General features: G+C 40.2%; 1 protein-coding gene across 5 annotated transcripts; it reads left to right on the top strand.

The window, feature by feature from the left end:
* Nucleotides 1–17: 17 nt before the first annotated feature.
* On the top strand, nt 18–21,316 carry GTF2H3 (general transcription factor IIH subunit 3). 5 transcript variants are annotated; one of them, XM_019977913.2, is made up of 13 exons: nt 18–102; nt 3,641–3,720; nt 7,873–7,979; nt 8,411–8,577; nt 11,707–11,769; nt 13,012–13,041; nt 13,188–13,216; nt 15,589–15,663; nt 16,817–16,870; nt 18,781–18,849; nt 19,238–19,373; nt 19,654–19,690; nt 19,784–21,316. In XM_019977913.2, the coding sequence occupies exons 1-13, from the start codon at nt 90–92 to the stop codon at nt 19,851–19,853; spliced, it is 930 nt and encodes a 309-aa protein (XP_019833472.1). In that variant the 5' UTR covers nt 18–89; the 3' UTR covers nt 19,854–21,316. The 5 variants fall into 5 exon arrangements, with proteins under 5 accessions (XP_019833472.1, XP_070625512.1, XP_070625510.1 ...); XM_070769411.1 differs by having other exon boundaries at nt 21–39; XM_070769407.1 differs by lacking the exon at nt 18–102 and adding an exon at nt 2,669–2,766.
* Nucleotides 21,317–21,710: the final 394 nt, after the last annotated feature.

The following is a 21,710-nucleotide window of genomic DNA, read 5'->3' as shown; positions in this document are numbered from 1 at the left end:
TCACTCGGCGGCGCCGGAAGTCGGAGTTCCTACACTTCGGTAGGTCTGCTTGCTTGCAAGTGGCTGTTCGCCGAGGGACTCTGGTCGCCATGGTCTCAGACGGTGAGGGCCGCGCCGGCGGGAGCCGGACCCCGGGACTAAGCAGACTTTGCTCAGCGATGACCTACCAAATGGACTGTATTTTGGGGGCTGGGTGGAGCCTGTCTGTTCTTTAAAGGAGTAGCAAATGTATTCATTCGTTCATTCATTCAGTAAATATTTTTGGAGCGCCTGTTGTGTGCCAGGCGTTATTTCATGCCCTGGGAGATACATAGAGAACATGACGGACTAGCGGAGATTACACTCTAGTGAGCGAGACAGACAGTAGGCAAGTAAATAAAAATAGTTTCGAAGGGTGACAGAGCTGTGACGACAGTATAAAGTGATGATGGTGTCGATCGCGATTCGGGGATGATCCAGGAGGAGCTGCTTTCGATATGGGTCCAGGGAAGACTAGTGATACTCAGACTAAGACTTGAGTGATTTTATAAAGGCTCTGTGAAGGCCTTGTGACAGATTGAGCCAATACATTGCAATGGGAAGACGGAAAGGGGACACCTGCGGGTTGAGGAGGGTGGAGACTTTCGTTCATACATAAAACTACCAGTTACGAAGCTTGATGTCTTAAAGGGAGAAAAAAGAGGCCAGGGTGGTGGGAGCAGGGTGGGATAGAGGGATGAGATCAGAGAGCCAGCTAGCCAGGTGCAGGTCCCTTGTGGGACCAGATTTCTATTTTAAGTGTAATACAAGCCGTTTTAGGGCTCCTAGCAAGAAAGTATTACTGATTTACGATATATATATATATATATATATATATATTTTTTTTTTTTTTTTTTTTGCGAGATCTTAGTTCCCTGACCAGGGATCCAACCCATGGCCTCTTGCAATGGAAGCATTGAATCCTAACCACTGGACTGCCAGGGAATTCCCTGATTTACTATCTTAAAGGATTACTTTGACTGCTGTGTGGGAAATGGACTGTGGAGAGCAAGAATAGAAATAGATCCTTTCAGGGGCAGTAACAATTGTTCATGCATCATTTATCTGTTATAATATCACAACTCTGTGAGGGAGGCAGATCTGGTATGGCCCGTGTCTACAAATGAGAAGGTAGAGACCCAAAGAAAGAAATCCACAGGGACAATCCATGTGTATGGATTCACACCTCTCCTGACAGGCGACACTTTGTTTTTCTCAGGCTTGATGATAGCAAGGAATGTATGGTTCTGAGAATTGGGGAGTGGGACCTGATGGAGATATAAGGCCAGAGGCTTTTGGGCAGAAGAGTGAGGGCCTGTGTAGAGACAGTTATTAAGTGACTCTTCTGTGCTAAACACTTTGTTCTGTGATTTACACAACATTCCTCATTCTCTGAAAAGTCCACGATTTAGAGGGCTGAGTGGGGAAGAGAGATCAGAAGCACAGCTAAGTGTAAAATGAGGTCGTGAGTACTGTCATCAGAAGAGGGACAGCCCTGTGGGTGGTCAGAAGGAGACAATAGGGCATTGAAAAGCCACAGTGTTTATTTCCATTTTTTTGTTGGAGTATAATTGCTTTACAATGTTGTGTTAGTTTCTGGTGTACAATAGTATAAAGTGAATCAGCTATATGTATACATGTATCTCCTCCTTCGTGGATCTCCCTCCCTTCCACCTCTAGCCCCCATCTAGGTCATCACAGAGCACTGAGCTGAGCTCCCTGTGCTACACAGCAGCTTCCCACTAGCTGTCTGTTTTACACGTGGTGGCGAATACATGTCAGTCCTAATCTCCCAATTCGTCCCCCCGCCAACTGTGTCCACATGTCCCTTCTCTGTGTCTGTGTCTCCGTTCCTGTCCTGCAAGTAGGTTCATTTGTGTAATTTTTAGCCACAGTCTTTAGAGTCAAGCAGATCTGTCTTCAGAGCTGGGTGTTAGCTTTGCTACTTGTTAGCAGGCCATGTGACTTAGAGCAAGTTACTTTCACTTGCGAAATAGGAATACCATATTTCATCTAATCTAAGATAATATGATTATGAAACGTGCTTTTATTTAATATAACATTAAGAGAAAAAATGTGATCCGTCATAATGGTAAGATACCTTCCTGAGTTCAGCAACTGTCAAATGTAAGAAAAAAGGAGGGAGTACATCTTAAAATTGGTGAAAGATAGCTTCCCTAGTGTCTCACTGGTAAAGAACCCACCTGCCAATGCAGGAGACATGGGTTCAATCTCTGGGTCAGGAAGATTCCCTGGAGAAGGGAATGGCTACCCATTCCAGTGCTCTTGCCTGGAGTATCCCATGGACAGAGGAGCCTAGCAGCCTACAGTCCATGGGGGTCACACAAGAGTCGGACACAACTTAGTCAGACGCAAGAACAACAACAAGCGAAAGACGGCATTAAGTCCCTTTCTGAGCTGTCAGCAATGGGACAGGAAGATAGGATTACATGTGCTAGGTCTGACACAGAAAGGCTGACATTTCCTCTCTTCTGAGATGGGGGAGCCAGGACCTGTTGGAAGACCTGGGGAAGACTTTTGAATAAGGAGGTAGCCAGGTTTGGGACCTTGGAGAGTAAATAGGATACGGGTATGTAAGCAAGGCATTGCTGCTTTCTGCTATTAAATGAGCATCCTGGGTTTTTCATAGCAACGTATGCTGACTGGTTCACATTCTGTCACCTCAGAATATAGTCTCCCTGAGGGCTTGGATCCAGTATCCCCAACACCTAACACCGGTACTTCAGTGTAAGTGTTTGTTGAATTAATGTGTTAGCCTGTTTCGTTGTGTCTTTCACTTTGTAGAGAGTAGCCTAATTATTTTCACAATAAAGTCTTTACACAGCCATTGCTTTTCACACTGGTTTTTACCTTTTAAAGATTGGTTACTAATTATAATTGGCCTTGCTAGAAGGTGATTTGATGGACCTGGAGCCAGACTGCTTCTGTGTCTCCCTTTAAATTTCTCCCCACTCAGCCCTACCCCAAGCCTGAAATTCTGCTAGTGATTCTTGGTACTGGTCCATCAGTGCTCTCTGTCCTTGACCAGACATCCGTGATGCATGTATCTTTGGGGTCATAAAATGTTTACTGGGCATCCACCCTGTGCTAGGCATTGTGTTCAGAGCAGAGGACAAGCAGTGATAAAAGAGACAAAAATCCCACCGCACAAAGTTCATAGTCTACCGCAGGGGTCCCCGACCTCTGGGACCTAATGCCTGATGATCTGAGGCGTAGCTAATGTAACAATAATAGAAATAAACTGAACAGTAGATGTAGTGCTCTTGCGTCATCCTGGAATGAACCATCACCCCCCCACACACACAACCTGTGGAAAAAATTGTCTTCCATGAAACCTGTCCCTGGTGCCAAAAAAGCTGGAGGCTACTATTGCAGTGCATGAGAGGTGTAAATGTACAGAAGGCAAGCAAGAGCTCACTAAGGGCCTCCAGAGCTGTAAGTCTTTAAAAGAACTTGATCTGTGTTCCTTTCACAATTGTAGCTTATGTACATAGAAAGGCATGCAGTGGTGCTTGCTTTGGATTTAATTTACAAATTGGAAATGTTAGCTTTGTTTCACTTTTATGAGGCTAATTTTTTTTGTTTTTTTGGTTAATTGCAGAGGATGAATTGAATCTTCTAGTTATCATAGTTGATACCAACCCTATTTGGTGGGGAAAGCAAGCATTAAAGGAGTCTCAGGTAAGGCTGCTTGGGAAGGCTTTTGGATAGTTCTGATTTGACTTAGTACTTCCCTGGTGGCTCAGATGGTAAAGCATCTGTCTACAATGCGGGAGACGTGGGTTCGATTCCTGGGTGGGGAAGATTCCCTGGAGAAGGAAATGGCAACCCACTCCAGAACTCTTGCTTAGAAAATCCCACGAATGGAGGAGCCTGGTGCAGGCCACTGCTCATGGGGTCACAAAGAGTCAGACACGACTGAGTGACTTCATTTTCTTTCATGTGTATATTGCTTTTTTATTAAGGTATAATTTCATACCATAAAATTCACCCATTATAATGTATAATTCAGTGTTTTTTAGTAAAAATCACAGTAAAGTTGTATAACCACCACTACCACAATTCCATTTTAGAAAACTATTTCCAGAAGGTTCCCTGGTGCTTGTTTGCAGTCAGTCACTGCTTCTACGCCCTAGCTGTTATTGTTGTTTAGTCACTAAGTCATGCCCAACTCTTTGCGACCCCATGGACTATAGCCCACCAGGCTCCTCTGTCTGTGGGATTTCTCAGGCAAGAATGCTGGAGTGGGCTGCCATTTCTTTCTTCAGAGGATCTTCATGACCCAGGGATTGAACCCACATCTCCTGCATTGGCAGGTGGATTCTTTACCACTGAGCCACCTGGGAAGCCCTCCCCCCTGTTGTAGGCAAACACTCGTCTGGATTCTGTCTCTGTGTTGCCTTTTCTGGACATTTCATATATTGATTCCATATAATATGTAGTCTTTTTTTTTTTTTTAATACTTTCTATTTTAAAATAGTTATGGAATCACAGGAAATTATAAAAACTGGTACAGAGAGGTCTGTGCACTCTGGCTCCAGCTTCCCCCAGTAGTAGCATCTTCTGTAACTGCAGTACAAAGGGCAAAACCAGAACACTGACATCAGTACAATCTCCAGACCTTATTCAGATAATAACAGTTTTGCGTGCACCTGTGTGTGTATGTTTGGTTCTTGCAGTCTTAGCACATGTAAGATTTGTGTAACTGCCGCCACAATCAAGACACAGCTGTTCTATCCCAAGGAGCTCCCCGGTGCTCCCTCCATGGTTGGTGCAACTTTCTAGTCCCTGGTACTAGTCTAATAATATGTTCTCCAGATCTATAATTTTGTTCCATAAATAGATCCTATAGTATGTAGCTTTCGAGTGTAGCTTTTATCTTTTATTATTTTTTAAGAGAACTTGGGACTAGGCTGTTTTACTTACTTAATTAATTTATTTTGGCCATGACCCAGAGCATGTGGGATCTCAGTTCCCCAGCCAGGGATCAAACCCATGCCCCCTGCAGTGGCAGTGTGGAGTCTTTAACTACTGGGCTGCTAGGGAAATTCCTATCCTTTTTTTAAAAATTAATTAATTTCCTTTATTTTTGGCTCTGCTGGGCCTTGTGGTTGCGTGCAGCTTTCTCTAGTTTTGGTGAGCGGGGCCTCCTCTCTAGTTGCAGTGTGTGGGCTTGTCTTATTGTGGAATGCCAGCGTTAGGGGGCACAGGCTTCAGTGGTTGCAGCCCGCAGGCGCAGTAGTCCTGGCACACTTGCTTAGTTGCTCTATGGCGGGTGGAATCTTCCTGGACCAGGGACTGAACGCATGTCCCCTGCATTGGCAGGTGGATTCTTAACCACTGGACCACCAGGAAAGTGTCATGTGTCATTTTGATTATAGTCATTCTAGGGTAAGTGGTAGTACCTCATTGTGGTTTTAATTTGCATTTCCCTAATGACTAAGCTTTTGTTCATAAACTTATTAGCTATCTGTATATTTTCTTTGATGAAATTCATATAAAAGTGTCACATCCAATTTTTAAATTCTTAAATTGGACACGTTCTTATTTAAATTCTTAAATTAGACATGTTCTCACAATTAAGAACAAGTTATGTACTTGATCGTAACTTTACCAAGTTGCTGTACGATGAGCTGCACACATTGAAAGTGTTATGTCTTCACATATGTATGCATTCATGAAATTGTCACCTCAGTCAAAATGATGAAATACAGATCTATGGGGGTTCCCTGGCAGTCCAGTGCTTAGGACTCAGTGCTTTCACTGCTGTGGCCTGGCTTTCGTCCCTGTTTGGAGAACTAAGATCCTGTAAGCTGATCGACGTATCCAAAAGAACATAACAAAACAAAAACACACAAATCCATCACTCGCAGAGTTTCTTCATATTCCTTTGAATTTCTCTCACCCATCTCTCCCTGTTCCCTCCTGGAGGTAGCCACTTATCTGCCTAATATCACTATAGATTGGTTTGCATTTTTAAGGTATGTATATACGTGGAATCACGGAGAAGGCAATGGCACCGCACTCCAGTACTCTTGCCTGGAAAATCCCATGGGCGGAGGAGCCTGGTAGGCTGCAGTCCATGGGGTCTCTAAGAATCGGACATGACTGAGCGACTTCACTTTCACTTTTCACTTTCATGCATTGGAGAAGGAAATGGCAGCCCACTCCAGTGTTCTTGCCTGGAGAATCCCAGGGAGGGGGGAGCCTGGTGGGCTGCCATCTGTGGGGTCGCACACGACTGAAGTGACTTAGCAGCAGCAGCGTACCTGGAATCAAACAGTATATAGTTGGTTTTTTGTTATTGGGTTTTTTCTTGTTTGGTCTATTGGTCTGTTGTTTTCACTCAGCATAGTTACTTTGACATTTGTCCATGTTGCTACATGGATCAGTAGTTCATTTCTTGTTATTGCTGAGTAGAATTCCATTGTGTGGCTGGACCAGCATATCACTACATATTATCATACTCTCCAGGAAGACTGTCTTACTTTGAACTCTCATCAGTGGTATATGAAGATTCCTTTTTTTTTGTACTAACACAAGATGCTCTGTTTCCTTATTTTATCTTTTGCCAGTATGATGTACCAAAAATTCTCTCAGTCTTCTTTTGGTATATCTAATGGCCCTTTGTATTTCTCCTTTATATTTTTCTTTGGGGGAGTTTCCCATTTTCCTCTTTGGGTGTTCCTTTTTATTTTAACTGGTTTGTGAACACTCTTTATGTTAAAAGGTTAACTCATTGTCTTTCATGTGTTGAGGTTTTTTTTTTTTCCAGTTTGTACTTTGCCTTTCACTTTGGTTTAGTTGTTTTTTGTTGTGTAGAAATTTTAATAGGTTTGTTTTACATGTTAAGAAATAGAGTAAGTGAAATTTATCGGTTTTGTTTTCTGCTTAACATAGTTCTTTCTTTAGTAATATTAATACTTGTCAGAATGTAAATTCCATGAAAAAAAGGGTCTTCACATGGCACATAATAGGTTCTCAGCATATTTAGAGAATGAATTAATTGAAAGACTTTACAATTACCAATTTAATCAATATGTATTATCTATTCTATGTGCAGCAACAGTTTGCTAGTAATTTTATCACAGAAGATGTGACACGTTTACTATTCCTTGAGTGTTATACAAAAAACATGTGTGGAATATTATACTGATGAGAAAGCGGTCTCATAAGTAAAATTAGAGAACTATAGTTTCTTTTTCAGATTTGATGATCCATATTTTTGCTATGAATACATTTATTTATGAACAAATAAGTTGTATTGATTAACAGAATAACAGCTGGAAAAATAACAGTGAAAATGAATGTCTTTGCATGTGATTTCTAGTCTCAGTTGGAATTTTAGTCTTTCTTGAGTTTCTATTTCAAATTGGACAGTTTTGATTATCAGGGAGGATGAAATTGTACCTGGTGGACAGTTCTGTATGGGAGGAGAAAGAAAGGATGAGTCTTGATAACTAGTATTAGTAAAGATTGATTCTACTGACTAAATTTTATCTAGGTCAACTGGAGCACAAATCAATCATCATGTTTATAAAAAATGACCGTATCTCCTCCTGCTTCCCCAGTTCCATCCCATCCCCCAGGAGTAGCTCCTCCTTCCTTTTGCTCTCTTCCATGAGACCTGACCAGCTAATGTGTTGTTCTTCTAAGCAAGTCAGAAATGGGCAAGTCTGTGCTGTTCAGAATCAGAAAACTATACCTTCCTGATGTTTTTGCTTATGACCTTGGAGAAGGGAACTCCAGAGCAAATTTTTAGCGTGAATAATTATCTGACATAGTGGTTTTGGGTAGCTGTTTTAGATTCTTTTGTCTTCTGTGTTTCAACAGTTTACCCTGTCAAAATGCATTGATGCTGTGATGGTGCTGGGAAATTCTCATTTGTTCATGAATCGTTCCAACAAACTCGCAGTGATAGCAAGTCACATTCAGGAAAGGTATGACCATTGTGATTACTCTTCCTGCTCAGTGCGTAAGGACCCTGGGATGAGATATTACTGGGGTAGATGAATATACCTCAAATAATAAACTGGTCATAAATTAGAATTTGGTAGGAATTCTCTTCGGTTGTCATCTGAAGAGTGAGAACCACCGTAAAGCGTTTCAAGAGGCTGTAACTGAGTACGTTCTTTATTTCTCTCATTTTTTAAGAAAACAGTGGAATCATCAAAACATTCCATGGTGGAAGACTCATGTTTGCCAATTTGCCTGTTTCATACATTTTGTAAAACTGAAGTTTATGATGGACTCTTGAGATTCTGGAATTGGTGTGGTCTTTGTTATCTCTGCTGAATTCTATTTTGATGTTTAGTGAGGTCCCTGAGTCCCGGTGTAACTAGGGAGTTTTTTGTCTGTTTTTCTGTTTCAGTCGATTCTTATACCCTGGAAAGAACGGCAGACTTGGAGACTTCTTTGGAGACCCAGGAAACCCTTCTTCTGAATTTACTCCCTCAGGAAGTAAAGATGGAAAATACGAGTTGTTGACAGCAGCAAATGAAGTTATCGCTGAAGAGATCAAAGATCTAATGACCAAAAGTAATTGCTTTCAGCTTTTCTTCCTCCCATTAGTGCTATTTGCAGATGGAGTTGAATGTGCAAGTCCTTGAGGTTTCGAGTCCAAAAGTTTGAGATTCTTGATATTATCTACTTAATTTTTTTTCTCTCTCTCTTTTAAAATCACACCCACAAAAGCCTGTGTGATACTTGCCTGACCTCTGCAGCATGGACACTGTTCACCAGCCTCCACTTGAAACACTCTAGTGTCTGAGGATAGCCTGTTTTGACCCATTTTTCCTCTTTCTCAGACCATTCTTCCTTCCATTTTTGACTTTTCCTTCATCTTGTTTCTTCATTTTTTAAAAATGTTGACTTTATTTATTTTCAGCCGAGCTGGGTCTCTGTCACTGCACTCAGGCCTTTCTCCAGTTGCAGCGAGTAGGCTTCTGTTGTGGTGGCTCCTCCCATTGCGGAACACAGGGTCTAGGGCCCGTGGGCTTCAGTACTTGTGGCGCACGGGCTTGGTTGCCCTGAGGCATGTGGAATCTTCCCAGACCAGGGATTGAACCAGTGTCCCCTGCATTGACAGGCAGATTCCTATCAGGGAAGTCTATCATTTTATTTCCTTAAAAAAATATATATATTTTTTATTCTGTGTGGTGTTTTTCTTTCTCTGTATGTTCTCGTCCAACCTTCCCGTTAATTATCATTTGTGTATGAACACTTCCCAGTCTTTGTTTCTACTCCATCCTTTCTTTCAAACTGCAGATGTCTCCCCTTAAGTGTCCCTCAGCCTCATTAATAAGCCCCAGACCAGTTTCATTTTCTTTCCCCTCAGTTACACCACTACTTCCATTTCTGTCACCCCTATCCTCCTGCTTTTCCAAAGGCTTTCATTTTGACTGTTTCCTTCTAAACCAACATCTAATCATCTATGAAATCCTATTAATTTAGTCTCAGAAGTACCTCCAAAGTCTGACCCCTTATTACCTGCCATCTAGCTCAACCTTGGGACGGCTGACATCTTGGGCGGGGGAATTCTTTGTTGTGGGGGGTTTCCTGTGCTTTGGAGGATAAGGGTTAGTTGCTCAGTCATATCCCACTCTTCGTGCTTCCATGGACTGTAGCCCCCCAGGCTCCTCTTGTTCATGGAATTCTCCAAACAAGAATACTGAAGCAGGTTGCCATTCCCTTCTCCAGGGGATCTTCCCAACCCACAGATCAAACACAGGTCTTCTGCATTGCAGGTGGATTCTTTACCATCTTAGCCACCAGGGAAGCCTTTTGGCGGATACTTACTTAGTAGCATCCCTGGCCTCAACCAATTGGATACTAAGATATCCCCCAGTTGGGACTTCCCAGGTGGCGCAGTTGTTAAAGAATCTGCCTTGTAATGCAAGAGATGAAAGAGACACGGGTTCAAAACCCGGGTCAGGAAGATCCCCTGGAGAAGGAGATGGCAACCGCTCCAGTATTCTTGCCTGGGAGATCCCATGGACAGAGGATCCGGTGGGCTGTGGTCCATGGGGTCACAAAGAGTTGGACATGACTGAGCACACTTGCAGGTACAAACCAAATGACCCTCTTGGGGCACAGTTGCCCCGGTTGAGAGCCTTTGCTCTGGATCATTATAACAGCTTCTTTCTCCTGTCTCTCCCCATTCAAGTCCTTCCACTCAGCCCTCTAGAGTTATTCTAAAAATCAGAGTTAGTATTCCCTGCCTCAAACACTTTTGCTAATTCCCTATTGCCTGCAGGCAGTGGTTTTAAACTGTCTCCTCTGTCCAAATCACTGGTGGGGAAAAGGCAACTCTAGAGACAGTGGATCAATGATTTCTCTTGGGACTGGGGGTGAGCAGGAAGGGACTGGGAATGGGCCTAAGTGATCTTTTGGAGTGATGGAAATGTTCTATAGTTGCATCATGGTGATGATTTCAACTCTAGAAATTTACTGGAAATCATTGACTTGTGCACTTTAAAAGAGTGAATTTTGAGATCTGTAAGTTACACCCGAATAACATGAAATACTGGCCCCACTTCATTGTTTCCGATTCAGTGGGCCTAGGGCGGGCCCAGTGCTTTGGACGGTGGCTCACATGGTAAAGAAACTGTCTGCCAGTGCAGGAGGCCGGGACCCGGGTGCAATCCCTGGGCCGGGAAGGTCCCCTGAAGTACGAAATGGGAACTCACTCCAGTCTTCTTGCCTGAAGAATTCCCTGGTAGAGGAGCCTGTGGGGCTACACTGCATAGGGTCTCAAAGGGTCAGACATGACTGAGCATAGCATAGCACGCACCAGGGAAGACCCAAGAATTTGTATTTTTCTTGAGTTCCCGGGTGATGTTCCTCCAATGGGTTCTAGAATCACATTTTGGAAACCACTGGCCTCCAGCGTAAAGGCCCAGCTTCTCAGTACAGTGGTCCAGACCTTTCCCGTGGGGCATCAGCACTCCCGGACCAGTTGCAAGCCCCATTCCTACAGGGTATTAATCTGGACGCCCACCTTGTTGAACTGGATGTTTAGAATTTTGATTTTTATGAGTGATTTTTTGTTGTTGTTGTTTTCACTCAAGTCTGCAGGTAAGCTGTGAACTTTGTCCCTACCTCCCACAGCCAGGGGAATTTCTCCAGTCCTCTTTTCACTGGTCCAGCTTTCCCCGGGGCAGTGGGAAGGAAGAGGTGATAGGAAAGGCTCAGAGCCTAGCCAGGGACCTCTGTGCAGGCTGCCCTCGGTCACACACAGACTTTTGTACCACTCAGATCATTGAGAAACCAGAACCTTCCCCAGTAATACCAGGATACTTTTTAGTATTTATTTTTATAACATAAAATTTACCGTTTTAACTATTTTTCAGGGTACAGGTTGGTAGCATTAAGTACATTCACATTGTTGGGCAATCACCACTATCCATTTCAAGAACTTTTTCATCATCCCAAACTTAAACCTTATACCCATTAAACAACCACCCCTCATTCCTCCCCATTCAGCCCCCAACCACCAGGATATTTTAAATTGAGAAAATGTTTAACAATTGCTTATCTGTGTTTATAAACCCAGTTTTGAAATGTTATATGATTTCCTTCATGAAGATGAATGCTTTGGTTTAAAAATGATTTTGGTTCAATAAAGTACCTAAAAGTTCTCTTTTTAATGCTTTTTGTTATTTACAGGTGACATAGAGGGTCAACACACAGAGACTCTGCTGGCAGGATCCCTTGCCAAAGCTCTTTGCTGTATCCTTGGTGGTTTTTTTTTTTTCTTTTTTAATATGTATTTATTTATTTTCTCTTCGGTTGTGCTGGGTCTTTGTTGCTGCCTGCGGGCTTTCTCTAGCTGTGGCGAGCGGGGGCTACTCTGTCCTTCCGGTGCCCTGGCTTCTCATTGCCGTGGCTTCTCTCGTTGTGGAGCGTGGGCTCCAGGGTGCACAGGCTTCAGTGGTTGCAGTACCGGGGCTCAGTAGTTTCAGCTCAAGGGCTCCAGAGTATAGGCTCATTAGATGTGGCACATGGGCTCAGGTGCCCTGCAGCATGTGGGATCTTCCCAGACCAGGGATTGAACCAGTGTCCCTTGCATCGCAAGGTGGATTCTTAACCACTGGACCACCAGGGAAGCCCCTGCTGTATCCTTGGTGTTTTAATCATTCAGAAGTTTGTTTTGTTTTTTCCTTTAATAAAAATACCTTAACTTGTGATATTTCTTAGAACCATGGATCCACATTACTGGAAGGCATGAGTTTTTTAAAGCAGTAGATAATAAAAAAGCTTTAACATGGTTTTAGGAGAAGCTGTAAGAATGAGAAAACTCTACTTTCTCCAGTATGTCTTGCTCACAATGAATTATTCTTCAGGATGTTTCTCTGTTTATTATTAGACAGATTAAAATTTTTTTTTTCCTCTCATGTTAGGAACAGTGTTTGATTTTAAAAGCCTTTTACTGACCCTGGGGCTTGTTAAATGAGTAGCTGGTTCTCCCCAGGAGAATGAGTTATTTTGCCCACCTTTATGAAGCATGTTGATAATCTGTGTGACATTTTTTTCAGTCTTATGTAATTTAATTTGTTTGTTTTGTAAAGTATTGAGTGATCCCTCCAATCCCAGACTATGATTGGGGGTGTCTGATTGTCTGTGTATGGTTTACAAATTCGTCATCTCATTTGGTTGGCATATTGATTTACTTGTGCCAGTATTCAAACCTAGGACATGATAGATAGCCGTAAAACGATCAAATCTATTAATTTTAATTTTCTTGGAGAACAATCATATTTTGGTCAGGTTGCAAAACCCACTTGATTGCAAAGTCAGTAATTGGAAACTCCCAATCTCTTTTGTGTGTTTATTGTGAGTCATGGAGCTTTTCCTTTTTTTCAGGTAGGTGGATGCTGAATTTATTTAACTATGATTTGAATTTATTTGTTCTGTTTACTGTTATTATTTATGAAACACTATTTTTAAATTCCTTAATGCTAAGAAAATAAGACATTCATAGAATGAACAAGGAAGTTAAAGGTGAGAGCCTGCAATCTTCTACGAGACTGTAATTCTTATTTTACTACTATAACTTTGAGGGGCTGTTTTAAAATTGGCAAGAAAACTTTATATAATATGTTCAGTGAGATTCAGTTGTAATGTAATCTGTTTTTATCTCTTTATAGATAACCAGGAAATGAAATCAAGGATATTGGTAAGATTAAAAGAAATCTATACTATGTTTTTATACCAGCCAGAGCCAGTTAGAAAACAGACTGAGAAATAAGACCCATTTATAATAGAAGCAATAAATATTAAGAGTCCAGAGTTAATTAACAAGTACTGTGTAAAGTTGATTATGACGAAAAACTGAAATTCTGAGAGACATAGAAGTATTGAATAAACAGAGCCATATTTTTTTCTTTTTTAATTTTTTTCAGTTATTTTTATTGATGTATAGTTGATCTACAGTATTATATAGTTACAGGTATATAATGTAGTGATTCACAGTTTTTTAAAGGTTATATTCCATTTATAGTTATTAAAATATTGACTATATTTCCCATGTTGTGTAATATATCCTTGTAGCTTTTTTTGTCTGTAATAGTTTATACCTCTTAAATCTCTACCACTGTATTGCCCGTCTCCTCTTCCTTCTTCCCCACTGGTAACCCCTAGTTTGTGGAGAGCCATATTTTATTCTTGAATGTCAGTTTGTCCAAGGTTAAACTATAAGTTCAGTGCAATCTCAGAATATTAATCAGATTTTTTTTTCCTGGCAGAGTGGGGGGATTTAAGAAAGTCAAGAATTTATCTAAAAGAATAAGTCAGTGGGAATAGCCAGGAGCTTTCTGAAAGAGAATAGTAAGCAGGCACTTGCTCCAATCAACTTAAAAAAAAAACATACAACATGACTGTTGTAAGTTTAAATTTTATTCAGGGTTTTACTGAGCATTATAGCTCAGGAGACAGCCACTCAGCTGTGGAGTAACTATCCCAAAGAGGTAGAGGAGAGACCAGTTTATGTGGGTTTTTTTTTTTTTGGCTAGGAAATTCACACAGTCAAGCATACATCTTGGTAAGAGATGACTGCTGATCACAAAGAACAGATATCTCAAGATAGTGATTTTAGTGCTTTTCTATTTTTTCAGCTCTTGCCTACAAAGAGGCAAGAATCTGGGGTTGTTGGAATTCTTCCTGAGATACCCGTCTGACTGTCTAAGGGCCTGTTTATCCAAAGCACTGAGTGCCTCATCCTGCCTTTCATCCTGGACTCCTTTCAGGGTGCTCGGTCGGTGGGCAGCTGCAGTGGGTTCCCATTTAACCCTTGTAGAACTGGGTGGGGAGCAGTGCTCTTTGTTTTTCTTTATTCACACTCCTTTAGGCACTCAAACACATTATAAAGCCACAGTAACAGTGTGGTTCTGGTACAGTAGTATGCAGACAGATAATGGGTACATAGTGGGGTTTGACACAAGATGAATGAAACACTTCAAATGTGTGGGAACGAAATGGATTATTCAGTAAAAGATACTGGGCCAGTTGGTTGGCCGTCAGGAGGAACACAAAGCTAAATGTCACTGCTTACCCCTAAGCAGATTCTAGTAATGATTGATCAAACATGTCAATGTAAAAATTTGAGTTGTAAAAGTGCTGGAAGAAGATACGTGTTTATCATCTTCAGTTGGTGAGTATCTTGCTAAGCATGATGTGAAACTTTAAAAGGAAGCTTAAGACCTCAAAAAAATAAAACCCCCAAAACAAGGATGGGAAAAGAAAAAATCTATTAGGAAAAAGTGTTTTCAACATAACTACATGACAGGATTGATGTAATGTTTCTAAAATAAAGAAGAGCTTTTAAATTAATTTTTAAAAGTCAGGGTTGACTCCAAAGGAACAGGTGGGAAACATGAGCAGTCTGCAGAAGAGGAAATGCAAATGACCAGGTAGCGTTTGGAAATATGGCAGCCCTACTAGTGGTTCTTCTCTTGCATCGCCCATGAGAGGATAAATTAGTACAGCTTTTCTGGAAGGCAGGTCGGTAATATGTATCAAAATGAAATGTGCAGACACTTTAGTAATCCCACTGGTTATCTTAGGAGCTAATCAGTTGTGCAAAGGGTAGATGGGCATATTCATCAGAGCATTGTCTAAAATTGAGGTTTGAAAAAAAACAACTGAGATGTGGAAACTGCTTAAATGTCTTCTGTAGGTAATTGGTTAAATAGTCAAAATCTAGGAACTCAGCATGAAGGATGATATACACTCATATTTATTGACATAAGGTTGTTTCCCCCAGATATTGGGGACTACAAAATCAGGTTGCAGAATACTAGGGTATCATCCTGGGTGTGTGTGTCTGTGTCTCTGTTGGATGTGAATGTATATACATGTGCACATAGACGCTCTTTAGAAACCATTAACAAGGATTATCTCTTGGATTATAGGATTTGGGGGAGATTTTTAATAACTACAAAGATAAATAAGAAAGATGATATTGACTATAGTTTGTTGTATACTGTGTTGACATTTGAGTAAGAGCACTAGAATGTGGCCGAAAGGTATTAACATGCATATGATTTTTAGGTGATTAAGGCTGCAGAAGACAGTGCCTTGCAGTATATGAACTTCATGAATGTCATCTTTGCAGCACAGAAGCAGGTGAATTGAGAGCCTTCTTTTTAAAGATTATTGCTTTCATAATGAAGGAATTAATTTTACTGTTTGAATGGCCTGCTTAAAGAAATAGTCTGACTGAATACTTACTAAGGGATTGGGAATCTGGAATCCATGTTTTGTACTAGTCATTTTTCTATTTTGAGTCCTTCACCCTTGAGAATCTAGTGGATCCCCAGAAGAATATGCAGTCAAACTCACTTTTGTTTATAGTTACATGGTTTAACTACATGTGTAGTTACAACCCTGTTTAGCTCATCCTTAGACTTCAGGCTAAGAATCCTGAGTTTTATAACAGTTTGCTGCATGCATGGCCTCAATTTCTTTGTCTTTCTGCTTTAGGGAGGTTTTAGGTAGCTCAGTGGTAAAGAACCCTCCTGTCAATGCAGAGATGCAGGTTCAATCCCTGGGTCAGGAAGATCCGCAGAAGGAAATGGCAACCCACTCCAGTATTCTTGCCTGAGAAATCTTACAGACAGAGGAACCTGGTGGGCTGCAGTCCATGGGGTCGCAAAAGAGTCGGACACAACTTAGCAACTAAACAACAACAATAAATATTTGATATTTTTACTTTGCAAATAACTCAAGTGTTCAGATGAGTTATCATTAATACATTTTCTTCTTTGACATGTTTAAAAAAAACTTTCTTAAAACTTCAGTTTAAAAAAAAAAACAACACTTCAGTTTTGGGATATCCCTGGTGGTCCAGTGGATAGGGCTCCATGCTTCCATGGCGTGAGGTATGGTTTTGATACCTGGTCAGGAGACTAAGATCCTGCATGCTGTGGTGGTATGGCCAAAAAACTTTAAAAGCAAACTTCCGTTTTAACCTAAAATGCTGTTATAGTCACCTGTAATGTTTTCTGTCTTGGAGTGGCAGCATGATAGAGTGGAAAGGCCATGGACTTTGGGGACAGGCAGATTGGGGATGACAGCACGGTTGGCCCTTGGCTCTGTGACCACCTTCCAGCCAAGGCCTGGGTGTTTCACTGTAAAATGCACATCAGATATCTATCTTGCAGTGTAACCATGCATGTTAAATGAGTCTTTTTAAGAATAGAGTCTGGCATATAGTAGGTTCTCATTATAAGGTAGTCTTCACTATTCCTGTTAATATTTTTTGAAATGTCCATTTCAGAATATTTTGATCGATGCCTGCGTGTTAGACTCCGATTCAGGACTCCTCCAACAGGTATATTTTAAATGAATGCTTGGTGGTGGTTCTGAAAGCGTGGTGAGTTCTGTTACCTGTGGTAAATGTCTCTCACCCACCAGTTTTCACACAGCTTTAGGGATTATCCCTTATGATGCGTTAGATTAGAGCACCAGCATCTCTCCGGTTCTTTTGAAATTTTTATTTATATTCTACATAATGATCTGATTGACTTTGTAAAAGTATTAAAATTCACACAGTAGAATGAATTCAAACAGCACAGAAAAGTATTTTTAAAAAAGAGTAAAAAAAAAGAAAAATCTCTTCAAATCCTTTCATCCCGAGGTTATTGTTAATGTTAGGTGACCAGCATGATCGCTCTATACATACAGATGAAAGAGTAGATCACTAAGCAGAGAATTTTATAAGAATAGGATCCAGATCTGTGCTGTCCTTAATGGTAGCCATATGACTGTTGAGCTCTTGAAAAGAGTCTGATCTGAATTGAGAAGTATGTGAGTATACAGACTGAATTTCAAAGACTTAGGATGAAAAACAATGTATAATATCTCATTAATGATTCTTATAATGGTTACATGTTAAAATGATAATGCTTTGAATATATTGAGTTATATAAAAGATGCTACTAAAACTTTATCTCTTCATTGTTCCTGTTTTATGTGGCTAGAAAATTAAAAATTACATATGTTGCTCATATTATGTTTCTCTTGGACAGCACTGTCAGATGTTACTTTCAATCAAAACATGAAAATGAGTTTTACTTTAACTAAAAAGGAAAAGGAAAACCAAAAAACTGGAAATAAGACTGAAGACAATACTAAACTTTTGATAAATGTTTTTTGATCACAAGGAACATTATTTCCTAAAATATCAGTTAAAAGCATAAAATTACAGAAAACTTTGAGTTTAGGTTACTGCTGGGGATTGACTGGGGAAGCGGGGGTACAACCAGAAAGTACACCAGCCTCAAAAGTTCCTGTTTCTTAAGCTTGCATGGTGTTTGTTGGAATGTGAAGTGGTACAGCCTCTTTGGAAAATGATCTGAAACTTCCTCAGAAAGTTAAACATGGAATTACCAGTTGAGTCTGCAATTCCGTTCTTAAATATTTATTCAGGGAAAACGTGTCCACACAAAATACTGTCCATGAATATTCACAGTTGTGCTATTCGTAATAACCCGGAAGTGCAAACAACTCAAATGCCTATCAGTGGACAAATGGAAAAACAAACTGTGGTCTATCCATGTGGTGGAATATTATTTGGTCATAAAAAGGAATTGAAGTACTGATACATGCTACAAGACTACAGTATGAATGTACTTTGAAAACCTTATCTTAAGTGAAAGAAGCCAGTTATAAAAGGGCATAGCTTGTCTGATTCTATTGATGCACAGTGTCCAGAATAGGCAAGTCCGTGGAGACGGAAAGCAGATTGGTGGTTGCCAGGGGAGAGGAGGGATGAAGAGTGACTGTTAATGGGGATGTAGGGTGATAAGATGTTCTGCAGCCAGATAGCGGGGACAGTTGCACAGCTCTGTGAATGTTCTAAAAATTAGTAAATCATACATGTTAAAAGGATAGGTTTTATAGTGTGTGAATTACATCTCAAACTGTTAACTCTAAAATACAATGAGAGTGAATAAGGATGGCAAGAATAAAAATTTACCACCAGCAAACAAACAGAAAAAAAGGACTTGTAGTGTCTTATAACTGCAGGCTTCAAAGGGTGAAAGGGCGTGGACCAAGGGGAAAACACAAGCTATGTGAACATCTGGAGAGGTGGCTGCAAGTTTCCAGTCTTCCTTCACTCTGGGAAGAGACGCCCTTTTAATTTGCTGTGTCGTAGACCTGAAGAGTTGGTGGTGAGAATGACCTCCGTCTATAAAAGCTAGTGCTCACGTGGCAGTGAGTCCTTTGTGTGTCTTACAGGCTTGTGACATCACAGGGGGACTGTACTTGAAGGTGCCCCAGATGCCTTCCCTTCTGCAGTATCTCCTGGTAAGGAAACGTCAACAGTGAACCTAATGCCTTGAGTCAAGCGAGACCCTTATTTCCTGGGGAATGAATGGGAACAAGACGGCTGACGCCTAGTAACTGGAAGAAAGGAGTGGAGGGGTGACCTAGGGAATTCCAGCTTCCATAGTCTTTGGACCCTGTCGCCCTATGCAGACTGTTTACAGCACAGTGCCTGTGTGTGGACGTGCTCAGTAATTGCGGAATGAAAAATACACATTTCTCAACAGACGTTCAAGGGAAATCCAGTTTAGTATTCTCAGTGTTTACTGGCTGACGTCTAATATCTGTATCTTGGCTTCTGGTTGTTTTCCCCCATATTTTAAATAAAAATTTCGTGGTCATTTTTTGTTTGTTTGTTTGTTTCATGTAGTGGGTTTTTCTTCCTGATCAAGATCAGAGGTCTCAGTTAATCCTCCCACCCCCAGTTCATGTTGACTACCGGGCTGCTTGCTTCTGTCATCGAAATCTCATTGAAATCGGCTACGTCTGTTCTGTGTGCTTGTCAAGTAAGTTGGTGTACTGAGTTTTTCTTTTTTACGTCTTTTTTTTGGTGGGGGGCAGGGAGCACTGTGTGGTATGTGGAACCTTAGCTAACTGACCAGGGATTGAATAGATGCCCCCTGCAGTGGAAGTGGAGTCTTAACTGTTGGACCACCAGGGAAGTCCTTACTGAGGACTGAGTCCATACTCAGTTTTTCTATGTTGGAGGGGAGTGTGCAGAAGATACCTTCAACTGTGTTGCTTCTAAATCATCCTGGTGTTTTTTTTGTTTGTTTCAATTTACAGTATTCTGCAATTTCAGCCCAATCTGTACCACATGCGAGTAAGTATCTTTTGGGGTTGTGTGGCTAGCTCTCACTTTACAGAGATTTAGAGCACTAAAAAGTGTTTTATTTTTTTCTGTGTATTATTTCAGGACAGCCTTTAAGATTTCTCTGCCTCCTGTACTGAAGGCCAAGAAAAAGAAACTAAAAATGTCCTCATGATAATAAAAATAATTTCCCTATCACTTAGAGCTGGTTATATAAATTATATGGCAGAATCTTTGTTAGGGAAGCTCTGAAAATAATAAGAGATGTGTGTAAGATAATGAGCTTTCTTACAGGAAATATTGTGAAACATCATCCTTATACTGTGCTTCTGAGGGCCTGATGTATTTGAGGGAGTCGTTCTATGCAATATACCCTAAAGTCTTTTCTGGCTGGTTTTTGTCCAGAAATGGGGGAAGAAAGCACAAATTTGAGACTTTTTTTTTAATGAGATGATCATTTGTCAAAGTCTGTCCTGACTGATGGAAGGTGTCAGAACCTACCCAAGTCTAGGTCCTTACTGTGAAATGTACAACATGAAATTTGGACCCGGTTCTGGAAAAAAGTGACTATGGAGTAATGGCATTAATCAAGATAGAACATCTTACTTGAGTCAACACTTAGCTTTGACAGTATTCATGTAAATAAACTCCTTATTTTCTCAGTTGAGGTTTAACTCCATATATGACCAGATATTTATTCTTTTGTCTGACAATACATGCTGGACAGTTACCCAAATGAGAGCTTATCACTGAGTATCTCTAAAATCTGATTTTAAACGAGTATGGAAAGCAAGTGCAGTAGTCAGGAAGGAACTTTTTCTTCAAAAACAGTTGTGTGAAGAGCTTATTTGTGAAAGCCAAAGTCTGGGTTCACGAGGGGAGTTTCTCTGGGAGAATGGATTCTTTCCAGCTAAGTGTTGCCCCACATAGAATTCATTCCTTTTTTAGAGGAGGGGGAAAGCATTAATACTGGAGAATGGTTCTCTGGAAACTTTGGGCTTAATACTGAAAACTTGTATCAATTCAAAAGAAAAATTATTTGTAATTTCAACAATAAACAACTTATTTTTCTGTGTAACCTGGAAGTTACTAAAAGTCCTTTTAAATTCCAGCATAGCATAGGAAGGGTTTTCAAGAATGGTGGCCAGTTTGATTTGTTTTTAGAAAGTATACTGACAGAAACCTATATGTGTATACAACATTATATATAAATAAGATTTTAATTTTCTTTTGATACCATCTCAAAAACTGTCTCAAATATTTAAATAATTTGGTATTTGGTTAGATTATTTCAGGTAGGTTTTATATTCTGGATTTACAATTTTGTTAACAAATATACAAAGATTTTGGTGGTCACTTTCCAAGTATTTGTTAATCTCTGAGTTTAAGAATGTCTTTTAAAAATAATATTTAATATTTTACAGCCTAAGTATAATGGAGATCACTATTTTTAAGTCTAGGAAATAAAGCATCATATATCTAAAGATGACTAAATTCAAACAAGCTTATAAGGTTTTTGTTATTACTTTTTCATTTGAAATGTGTTATGAACTGGCTTAATTCTGTTTAAATTTTAACTGTTGTGTTTATGGTTTATTTTGTATAAATTTTTATAATAAAATAATTTAAATTTTCATATTTCCCTGAGTTATTTCTTCTTACTGGTTGTTTATTTCATGCTCATGCATCTTCAACTGTGTACTTTTTAACTGGATTTGTTCACATGTCAATTTTTTATTCAACCCTGAAGAACTTTAATTTCAATCTTGCTGAAACTATACACAAAAATATTGTTACAAATACAATTAGAGATTGGTATGAAGTTTTTAATAGAAGATTTTTTACACACCGTACATGGATTCTGCCCGTGAATTGGTTTACTGCTCATCTGATAGCTAACAAAATGAGTGAACAGTTACTGAGTACTTACTTACTGTACATCAGGCATTAGGCTAAGCTCATTAGGTGTGTTGCCTCCTTCTCACACAACCCTGTTTGGGAGAGACTGTTTCCTCCTTTAAAGATGAGGTGG

Source organism: Bos indicus, chromosome 17 (genome assembly GCF_029378745.1).
Source record: "Bos indicus isolate NIAB-ARS_2022 breed Sahiwal x Tharparkar chromosome 17, NIAB-ARS_B.indTharparkar_mat_pri_1.0, whole genome shotgun sequence".
NCBI lineage: Eukaryota > Metazoa > Chordata > Mammalia > Artiodactyla > Bovidae > Bos > Bos indicus.
This window is presented reverse-complemented; position numbering and strand designations above follow the sequence as displayed.